The sequence below is a fragment of the Colobus angolensis genome, unplaced genomic scaffold, assembly GCF_000951035.1.
Source record: "Colobus angolensis palliatus isolate OR3802 unplaced genomic scaffold, Cang.pa_1.0 Scaffold2, whole genome shotgun sequence".
In the NCBI taxonomy this organism is placed as follows: Eukaryota; Metazoa; Chordata; class Mammalia; order Primates; family Cercopithecidae; genus Colobus; species Colobus angolensis.
In genome coordinates this window covers 7,442,240-7,453,717 of record NW_012115154.1, presented here as the reverse complement: position 1 = coordinate 7,453,717, position 11,478 = coordinate 7,442,240, and the positions used below count along the sequence as shown (strand labels likewise).

Below are 11,478 nucleotides of genomic sequence, written 5' to 3'. Positions count from 1 at the left end.
TGGAGCGCAGCGGCGCGATCTCAGCTCACTGCAACCTCCGACTCCCAGATTCCAGTGATTCTCCTGCCTCAGCCTCCCAAGTAGCTGGGATTACAGGCACACGCCACCACACCCAGCTAATTTTTGCATTTTTAGTAGAGACGGGGTTTCCCCATGTTGGCCAGGATGACCTCGCTCTCCTGACCTTGTGATCCACCCACCTCGGCCTCCCAAAGTGTTGGGATTACAGGCGTGAGCCACTGCGACCGGCTGCAATTAAATTAAACCACATCCTCTACTTTGGTGAGTGTACTGATCCCCTATTTCCCACAACACTCAGAGTAACCTTTTGAAATGCAAATCAGACCATACCAGTTCCCTGTTTAAGAAACTCCAATAGCTTCCCACTGCACAGAGAACAAAATCCAAAAAGTCCTTACTGTGTCTCACAAGGTCCTCTACGACATGGTTCTGGTCTCTCTCTGATCTCACCACCTACCACTCTCTCTCCATGGTCCAGCCATGCAGGCCTTCACTTCAGGCTCTTTTCCATCTCAGTGTCTTCATACAATTGTTCCCTCTGGCCTGAACTATTTTTCCCCTCTTTTCTCCACATGGCTGGCTTCTGCTCATTCAGTTCTCAGATCAAATGTTACCTCCTCAAACCTTCTTCACCTTCTTTATGCTGGCAGCAATAACTCTTTATCGTATTATCCTACAAATTTTATTTTTTCATAAAACTTGTATTTTTGCTTGTCTTCCTACATAGACTATATGCTCCATGAGAGCAGGAATGCTGAGTATGCTGTTCATCCCTCTTTCCCCAGCACCTAGAAGAGTGCCTGGCACACAGTAAACACTCAATAAACATTTGCTTAATGAATGAATGATGTTTTGAATTATAAAGTGGCAAGGAAAAGATTCAAAGAAAATCAGTCAATTAAAGGGTAAGAAACAGGAGGAAACCCCTGTGTGGAAAGTTATTAAATAGAAAGCAAGCAGAGCTAACAACCTGAACACAGAAGGAGTTTACCTTTTGCCATTTGTTAAAGGACCTGTCATTTTCACTTTGCAAATGAGTAGACACCCACAGATGCCTTTCTTTCAGACAGAAGGTGAATGCTTTACAGGCATAGATAGGAAATCTGTTCTCAGTATTGGAGAGCTATAGACAGGTTCTAGAGGCCATAAGATAGCTGGTAAGACTTCACTGAGATGCTATGTTAGAACAAAAAGAACTTTAGTTTCGTCAAGGGATAGAAATGACCTTAATGAATTATTAAACTTTTCTTCAGTCAAACCAGTAAGAGAGAAAAAAGAAAAAAAGATCAGATATGAAGACAGGAACACTTCAGTCTCCAAATCATAAAGCCATTTGGGAGAGGAAGAAAACCAGGAGGGAGTAGCTAGTCTTCAGAAATGCATATTTTGCCAAGTAGCCTCCATGCTGACAAACCAATTATTTGTTAGACAATACAGGGGTTCTTTTGCGATAAATGATCAAATACAGGAAGATCTTTGGGAACAAAATAGAACTGACAGATTGTAGAGATGACAAAGCATGAAGAAAGATTTAATCTTAAGTTCAAAGAAAATGAAGCAAATGAAAATAAAAAGAAATTTTTAATTCCAGAAATAACTCCCCAAATTTTTATAAAATTGATAAAATTAAGAGTTTTCCATTTAGTATTCTTATTTGAAAACACAAAGAAGAAAATGCTGAAAAGGTTAAAAGTAGTTAACCCTAGGAGGAGGATACGGGGCAGGGAACTACCATTTATGCTATCTTTTTACTTACTTCTTTGATCAAATTAAGAATCTTAACAAGAGTAAACTTTTTAATAAAGATAATATAGACAGTAATGCAGACTAACTCCAGTCTTCCACATACTTTTTTTTCATAAGGGAAGGCCTTTATTCATTCATCTCTATATACATTTTAACATATAATCCCTAATATCAATTTGTTTTTATTATTTTATTTCTGATGAAAGTAAACGTACATACATACAACATCAGTTAATCCTAGATTTCAATTAATGAATTAGCAGTTAGCTGAATTTGTTCTACATTAGAATTCTGGCATCTAGTCATTCCTATGCCTACATCAGTGGCAGAATGATGATTTGAATATACATATACTGAATGTACGCAATGTATATTGAATATCAACCCTTAGACTGTATTGAACAGCAGGAAACCTTGACATACAACAAGGGGAAACTCTTCTCGTTAGATGTTGCTGTTCCACATAAATAGGAGGCAGTACAAAGAGCACTTCCTTAGACAACACAATTCCATAAATCAATAAAAGTTATGTTTTCAAAGAATATTTAAGAACCTAAGAACTTGCATATCATAAAATGGTATTTTTTTTTTTTTTGGTCAGTTATAAAATGAAATATATAAAACACATTTTGTTGAAAAAAGTCTTAAAAAGCACCTACAAAGCATAAACAGTGTTGGATTAATAGGTGATTTTTATTTTCTTTTTTCTAAATTTGCCTTCAATGAACACATACTACTTTCAGGGGAAAAAAAGTTAAAGAATCTAAATCATTAACATTAAGGACAAATCTGAGAAAGTGTCAGAATACAAAGAAGTGGCGGAGAGATTAAAACAATAACAGAAGATGATATGGAAGACAGAGAGACGAAACATAGGCTGGGCGTGGTGGCTCACGCCTATCATCCCAGCACTTTGGGAGGCCGAGGCAGGCGGATCACTTGAGGTTAGGAGTTTGAGACCAGCCCAGTCAACATGGTGAAAACCCAACTCTACTAAAAATATAAAAGTTAGGCCAAGCGTGGTGGCTCACGCCTGTAATCTCAGCAGTTTGGGAGGCCGAGGTGGGTGGATCACCTGAGGTCAGGAGTTCAAGACCAGGCTGGCCAACATGGCAAAATACTGTCTCTATGCATGGTGGTGCATGCCTATAATCCCAGCTGCTCAGGAGGCTGAGGTAGGGAGAATTGCTTGAACCCGAGAGGTGGAGATTGCAGTGTGCCGAGATCACACCACTGCACTCCAGCTTGGGCAACAGAGGAGACTTGGTCTCAAAAAATAACAATAAATAAATAAACATACAAAAATTAGCCAGGCATGGCGGCAGGCACCTGTAATTCCAGCTACTCGGGAGCCTGAGGCAGGAGAATCTCTTGAACCCAAGAAGTGGAAGTTGTAGTGAGCCAAGACTGCATCACTGCCCTCCAGCCTGTACAACAGAGCGAGACTCCGTCTCAGGGAAAAATTAAAAATAATAATAATAATAATGATAAATATAATAAAGAGTTCTCAAAAAACTTACAATAAATGGATCAGAAACAGTAATCAGACACATAATACAATAAAATATTCTTGATCTAAAATAACCAGGTCTGAGATGGAATGCTATTATTATGTTCTAGGTATACAACTAATGAAAACTAGGCAGAGAAAACACATTAATGATAAGGGAACAAAAGGAGAATGAGAAAGAGTCTTAGAATGGTCTCAGACTTCTCCATAATTCTAAATACTAAGCAAGAGTCAGTGGAAGAATATTTACAAAATTTGGAGTGGAACAGTTAGTGCCCCAAGAAGGTTATGCCTACTCAAGTGTGATAGCACAGAAAGAAATTACCAGGTGCACATGAGCTAAGGTAAAATAGCATTCATGCTACCCTTTTTAAAATTTATTACTATTTTTTTTTGAGATGGAGTTTCGCTCTGTCACCCAGGCTGGAGTGCAATGGCGTGATATCGTTCACTGCAACCTCTGCCTCCTGGGTTCAAGCGACTCTCCTGCCTTGGCCTCCAAAACAGCTGGGACTACAGGCATGCGCCACCATGCCTGGCTAATTTTTTTGTATTTTTAGTAGCCAGGGTTTCACCATGTTGGCCAGGTTGGTCTTGAACTCCTGACCTCAAGTGTTCCTCCTGCCTTGGCCTCCCAAAGTGCTGAGATTACAGGCATGAGCCACCACGCCAGACTACCCTTCTTAAAAAGATTGCTTGAGTGAGGCACTCAGCTAATTGAGAGTTAAGTTTAAACTAAAAATTCATGAATGGGAAAACTGTGGTATAAAAGGACAACTGACACTAATTTGACACAGAAAATTATATAGCACTATAAAATTAATGCAAAATAAAAATTTTGAGAAGATAAATGATTAAAAAATAACAGGAATGTATAAATTTGATTTAAAAGTAAGAAAGCTGGCAGGAGAAAAAGGGAAGAGCTAAGTGAATGTTAAATTCCTAAGTTACTACTTGTTCTGAATTTTGATAAGAAAGTTTGAAATACGCATTTTAGTTGTGCTTTTTCAAATAATTTTAAAGTTGATTTAGTGATAGTTGCTTGTAACGACATCGTTCTGTCGGACAGCTGAATGCTCGTGCACCTTTGTTACTTTGTTTAAAAAAAAAAATCCACATCCCAACAAACACCTCATCTACAAGTGTGCCTACCACTATGATGTCAGCATCAGGAATATTCCATGGCCGCAGGCTGTAATAAGCCTATTGAGAACAATCCACATATCATAAAAAGCTTATTAAAGTTACCTACAAGAAAGATGACACTATGCAATCTTACAGTTTATCACATGGATGTACAGAACATACATACCTGCACACTGGCTGTTACCACTGAAGACCCTGAGGCAGTGGATGGTCTATGTGGAGTAGACAATGGTTTGGTAGCACCCTGTGTTCCACTTCCTGTTCCCCCAGATAGACTAGTCCTATTAGCTCCGCTTGAGTTAAGGTTGCTACCTCTGCTGGCAGGTACATTCATTGCAATTCCACTCAAGCTATTCTTCCCAACAGTTCCAGTGGATGATGAGTTTGTTAGCTTTGAGGGGGCCTGAAGATTTTTTGTAGATGGAAGGCCTGAAGTGCGATTAGAGGGCAATAAATTCAAGGTGGGAGACTGTCTGCTGATGTTCATTCCACTGGGCTGTTTATGGACCGGGTTGTTAGTGCTGGAGTGGCTACTCTGGGCTACTAGTGCATTTGGACTGGAACTACTTGGGGATACAGTAGGCTTGGGAGTCGGGTTGGATTTAGAAATAAGTTTAGTTGATACTGAAGGCTTAGCTGACAGAGAGGGCTTGGGTGAGGCAGAAGGCTTAGGCGAGGGCAGGGGTTTAGGAGATGTGGCAGGCTTGGGAGATGAGGCAAGTTTTGGGGAGGCAGCCATCGAGAAGGGAGATTTGAAACCCTGCGTGGAGATCTGTGACACCATAGCCTTGGCTAAATAGTTACTGGAGGTAGTGGTGCTAGGTACCGTCCTAGAAACCAGGGGGTGGGACCCTTGAGAACCATTTCCAGGTGAGGGGGTAGATAAAGGAAGGCGGTACATAAGTGGCTTATCTGAAGTCTTAATAAGCGAGGACGGACAGGAGAGTTGGGGATTATTACTTAACTTCACCACAGGGTTGGTCTGGGATTTACTGATGGTGGCCTGTAATGGAGACACATAGTTCTGCTGGACAGCTGAATGCTGGTGCACCTTTGTTACTTGTGTTAATGAAGAAGCATCTTGGGCCTCAGATGTTCCCAGAGCATGAGAAGAGGCAGCAATTTGGGCTTGGGAAGAAGAGGAGACGTGGGTCTGTGAAGAGGAAGAAGTGTGAATCTGGCTTGACCTCTGAAGTCCTTGTTGAAGTAGCCTGGCTGGCAAAGGTTCTAAAGAAACTTTAGGGTTCTGAATGGAAGAACCAGCAATAAGGCCTGAAGAAATGCCAGTATGAGCTAAATCCTGGGGTTTCTTTGGTACTGGCCCTGTGTGACCAGCAATAAGACTTGAAGAATGTGTAGGCTGAGTAGAATCTAGTTTTTTGGGAGTAGCCAGTGGCAGCTTACTCATGATACTAGCTAATTTTTCTTCTCTCAGTCCTGGACGAGGCTTTGTGGTTGGCATGCTTATCCTTGAGCCAACAGGAGGGCCCTTGTTCCCATTGTTGATAACCGCTAAAGCTTCAGAAACAAGATCCAGTGAAGGTGAATGGAAAGAAAGGTCTTCATCTAGTGAGTCGTCGAGGCAGATGGTTTCTTGGGCTGGTGCAGAGCTAGAGCTGGCTGCAGCAACGGCAGTTGTGCTGGAGCTCGTTGGAGGACCGCTAACCGAAGCCACCAGGGATGCCGGAGTTTTCTGGTCCTTTTTTGGACTATACTCCTAATGTAAAGTATCATATCAAAAAAATAGAAATGGTGAATAAAAAATTACAAAGTTAATTTTAAATAACTAAGAGATTTTCATGACAATTAAAATTATTTTTCTACCGGAAATGTTTAGAGACTATCAAAACAAAAATAATTTTTGAGATGACAGAGCTCCTGACTGAGCTGTCCTCACAAGACAAAGTATCTGATATATTGCACATAGCTGTCATACCTCGGTAAGCTTAACAAGTGGAAGGAACATTCATATACTAGTAACATTACTGATGAGCCTCCCTCACCTGCATCAGATCTTCACATCCTGCTCCAAATCCATTTGTTCAGATTATTCTCTTTTTATTCCCCTGCACTCAGGAGAAACTCTGCCTTTATATTAAGACTCTCCCCTTCTCGTCTGGGATGGTTTGCTAGGAGGCTGACCTTCACTTTCTGCTTCCATGCATTTCTGCCTCTTTGTATGCCCTGTCCTGCAGCTACCCTACAGCCAGTACATAGAAAAACTGGTACGTCAAAGTGGCAGATGATTCAATCCAAGCATATATAAATTATGCTATTTGTTATGGTGAATCTGTAATTTATTTGTAAATTATTCATTTGTCATTTATCCAATATATATCCATTAAGTGTCCGCTGTGAGCAGGGCTCTATGCTAAGAAAACAAGGGTATTAAGAATTACAACTCTGAATACCTAAGAGTTGTTAGAGTCTGTTTCTCAAAGAATCAACCTTCTTAATATTTAAGGAAAATTACTAGAGCACAGTTTATAATATTCAAAGAGCAAAATAATTAAAAAGCATCTATTTATTTTTAAAGATAAATATAAAGTATTTGACTCATTTTATTGATTGAGAAGCAAAAACCTATTACATAAAAGTCATATCAAAGTCTCCTCAATTAGTTTCTTAAACAAACCCAAACAAACCTAGAGTGTTATATTATATACTGATTTATACAACCATAGCACTTACCTTAAGCATAGTGGGGAAAGAATGGAGAGGAAGGGTCTTTACCATCACCTCCTAAGGTATTACATAAGCAAGCTGTTAAGAATACTGTTACACTCTAACTTCCTTAGTATTTTTTCTAAGCTTTTATTCTAAAACCCCTGATTAAAAACCTCACTGCCTATTGGAAGTACAAGTGTACTACATTAAGGTCACAAATGTCTGCTAAGAAGAACAGGTAATACAAATGAGACACATTTGTTTTGATATGTCATCCACTTACGTAATTAGTGAAAATACCATTATAAAAAGTACAAAATAAAGGGTGGGAAATGTATCCAAATGTTGGAAGTATTACTAGTATAAAACTGCTGTTTTAAAGTGGCTTTTTGATTATTAATTTTTATTTATAAAAACATTAAATGCACTCTAATAGAATACTGTATAGATTTATACTGACAGAGAATTGTTCAGGATATATAACTGAGTCAAAAAAGCAGGTTGTCCCATTTATATAAAAGACCAAATAAATGGACAGCTAATTGGATAGATGGATGGATGGATGAATGGAAGGGAGGGAGGGAAGAACAGAGTTTCAGAAGACGGGAAGGAAGATGTGTCCTAGAAAGTTAAGAGCTTTTATTCTCTCACTGAGGAGAAATTTATAGATACTTTTACTTTTCTCCTTACTTTTCTGTGTTATTTGCATTTTCTATTATAGGCATTTCCTTACCTTAACCTTTATAACTAGAAACAGTATGGGGAGTTACAGTAGGAAAAAAACCGCATCAACAATACAGCTTTTCCATTTTGGGAAAAGGAAAAAGTAATTTAACCATAGAGAAGGAAACAAACAAAAAAAACTGATGACTCCCCCATATCATTCTAACACATCCAGTGTTAGAATTTAATAAATTTCCTATCCAATTATTCTATTAATCATATGTTTGAACAGATGTATCAAAATGTAACCAATCCTTTATGGAAGCTATTAAAACTTTAGTATTCTAATAAAAATAAAGTGAAGTGTCAAAACAAAGTCCAAACTCAAGAGATTTAATGAAGGATTGGCTCAATATTATTTGGATCAGAAGACAAAGTAGTAGGTTATTAAGAAAAAGAGGACTATTGGCTGGGCACAGTGGCTCACACCTGAAATCCCAGCACTTTGGGAAGCCAAGGCAGGTGGATCACGAGGTCAGGAGTTCGAGACCAGCCTGACCAACATGGTGAAACCCTGTCTCTACTAAAAATACAAAAATTAGCCAGGTGTGGTGGTACACGCCTGTAATCCCAGCTACTCAGGAGGCTGAGGCAGGAGAATTGCTTGAACCTGGGAGGTGGAGGTTGCAGTAAGCTGAGATCGCACCGCACCACTGCTCTCTAGCCTGGGTGACATGGCAAGACTGTCTCAAAAAAAAAAAAAAAAAAAAAGAAAGAAAAAAGAAAATGGCCGGGCGTGGTGGCTCGAGCCTGTAATCCCAGCACTTTGGGAGGCCGAGATGGGCAGATCACGAGGTCAGGAGATCGAGACCATCCTGGCTAACACGGTGAAACCCCGTCTCTACTAAAAAGTACAAAAAACTAGCCGGGCGAGGTGGCGGGCGCCTGTAGTCCCAGCTACTCGGGAGGCTGAGGCAGGAGAATGGTGTAACCCGGGAGGCAGAGCTTGCAGTGAGCTGAGATCCAGTGCACTACAGCCTGGGCCACAGAGCGAGACTCCGTCTCAAAAAAAAAAAAAAAAGAAAAAAGAAAATGAAGACTATTTACCCTGCATTTAAAGAGGCTCTAACACCAAAAAAGTCAGGAAGGCCACAGAATAATAAATATTGACCATCTGGACACAATCTTATAAGCAAAGAAACTCATCTATTAAAAACAACAACAACAACAATAAAAACCAAAGAGACAAAGCCTACAGAGCAAAGTGTAAAACCTAAAGGGTATGGGCTTTCATTAAAATTTTAATTTCAAATGATTATAGTTTTTACTTCTAGAGGTTATATTTTGATTCTCTTTCAAATCTACTTTGTCTATTTTGATAGGATATCTTTTATTCCCTTTTCTATTTCTCTAAATATTAAAAAATTTTAAGTAAAATTATTTTCTGTACTAAATTCCATAAATGCACTACTTGTCTGTCTTAGGGATCTAACTGTTGTTTATTGTTCCTACTGACTCTCACTCATAGTAACTTATCCTCTCATGTATTCTGTATTTCAGACTGCAAGTTCAGGTCTGACGTGGTTTATAGGAGGAAGGCCTTTGAGGCCTCTGAAGAGAGCACATTATACCACAGAGAATTTACTTTTGCCAGAGGCCCTGGGTTACTACCAATCCAATAACTAAGTTACTTTTTCCGCTTGGGGCTTTCTCAGATTGTAGAGGTAGTGTAACTTAAATTCCTAAGCCAAGAAAAATTTTCAGCAAGGACATTCTTCCTCCAAACCAGAACCCAGTCCAAGACAGCCACTTTTCTTTCTTTTTTTTTGAGGCGGAGTCTGGCTCTGTCTCCCAGGCTGGACTGCAGTGGCGCCATCTCGGCTCACTGCAAGCTCCACTTCCCGGGTTCATGGCATTCTCCTGCCTCAGCCTCCCAAGGGGCTGGGACTACAGTAGGCGCCCGCCACCATGCCTGGCTAGTTTTTTGTATTTTTAGTAGAGACGGGGTTTCACCATGTTAGCCAGGATGGTCTCGATCTCTTGACCTCGTGATCCACTCGCCTCAGCCTCCCAAATTGCTGGGATTATAGGTGTGAGCCACCGCGTCTGGCCAACAGCCACTTTTCTTAATGTCTCTGCTGGTGGCTGGATTTTTTTCTAGTCCTTTCTTTTACTAAATACGTTATAGTTTGAAGGTCCAGCTTTACACAGATTTCATCCCAAGTTTTAACCTGTACAAGCCCAAGAAAACCCTAACTGCTATGCTCTGAGAAGAAACATAAAAAGAAACCATAAAGTGATGGGTAGAAAGTGCCAAATGCCTCCAAGGGCAACCAAAGTTTAAGCGACAGATTAACACTGTCAGATCCTTTTTTGTTTTTGGTCTTAGGAATTTTTCTTACATATTTTCAATCTCAGCTATGCTATGAAAGAATATTTGTTATATTTTACCTAGCATTTCCAAGTATTAATAAAGTTAAGCTTTATAATTGGCATATGCATATTTCCCACTGCTACACAGGAATCTATTCTCCCAAATACAAAAGTTCTAAGATTATTATGAAGTTGAAAACACCTATCTTATAGTGCCTACTGACCTCTGCTAAATACCATAAATCTTTTTCATCTTAGGAATGTATTTCAACATTCACCAACTATAACTAATTAAAGATTTTGTTTTAATACTTACCTTTACTTTGGGTTTAGGTGCAGGAATCACCTTTTTCTTTGCCCTAAGATAAAAAGATTTTAAAAGGCTATTTCAGTAGCAGTTATATTGCTCATTAGAAAGTTATAATAAATAGCTTTGTAATTATGTGGTAAATAATTCCTTCTGCTATTTGGAAAGCTCTTTGAAGGAACCATATTTAAGTGCTCAGTTTATACTAAGTATGTAGCAACATTTTCCCCAATTCAGATTAACTGAAAGGCCAAACAAACAGTAAAACATGAAATGTAGATAATACAATTTTCTAAAAATTAAATGTAAATACATAAACTGTAAAACAACCCCCCTCCTAAAAGAGCTTTAAGGAACTTCAGGCTCAAATTAAACCATGCCAAGAAAGTGTGAATGAGATTTAACTTAACCAAAACAAAAAAAACCCTGAGCTTTTAAAGAAAAATTTTTGTAATGTAAAAATTCAAATAAAAAATGTCAAAATGACAGGGAGAAAAAGGGCAAGAAAAATTACTATGGAATCTTGGAAGTTCTGGAAAACTATGAAAAAGTTCAAAGATTAAAAAAAACTAACGAGTTCCATAGTAAGTCAAAGTATTCAAATGTTTGTTGAATAAGTGTTGACAAGCTAAAATACTTCACCTTGTCTACTTCACTTGGCTAAAATGTCACTAACTAGATTAACAAGAATCTTGATTAAAACTGTCAATTTACAACTTCATTTAGGCAACAGTAATTTTCTAAGTTTTTTTTTGATGAAGGCCATTTAGGGAAATGACCTCTAGGCCCACTTATCCCATAGATTCCTACTTTACAGTACAAAACAAAACACAAAGTTAATGATAATAATGAAGATATTTTAAAAAAGGGAGAAGGAGGCTGGGTGCAGTGGCTCAAGCCTGTAATCTTAGCACTTTGGGCTGAGGCAGGCAGATCACGTGAGGCCAGGAGTTTGAGAACAGCCTGGCCAACATGGTGAAACCCCATCTCTACTAAAAATACAAAAATTAGGCCAAGCGTGGTGGCTCACGCCTGTAATCTCAGC

The 11,478-nt window shown here is 39.0% G+C and overlaps 1 protein-coding gene across 1 annotated transcript in view; it reads right to left on the bottom strand.

Annotated features, from left to right (window-relative positions):
• The window catches only part of UBN2 (ubinuclein 2), a 75,279-nt gene that overhangs the window by 10,359 nt on the left and 53,442 nt on the right, over nt 1–11,478 (bottom strand). Inside the window, exons 13-15 of the mRNA XM_011941559.1 lie at nt 10,443–10,509; nt 7,115–7,165; nt 4,590–6,140 (exon numbers count right to left, since the gene is read on the bottom strand). Coding sequence (XP_011796949.1) covers nt 4,590–6,140; nt 7,115–7,165; nt 10,443–10,509 — 1,669 coding nt within the window. The remainder of the gene's footprint in view (nt 1–4,589; nt 6,141–7,114; nt 7,166–10,442; nt 10,510–11,478) is intronic.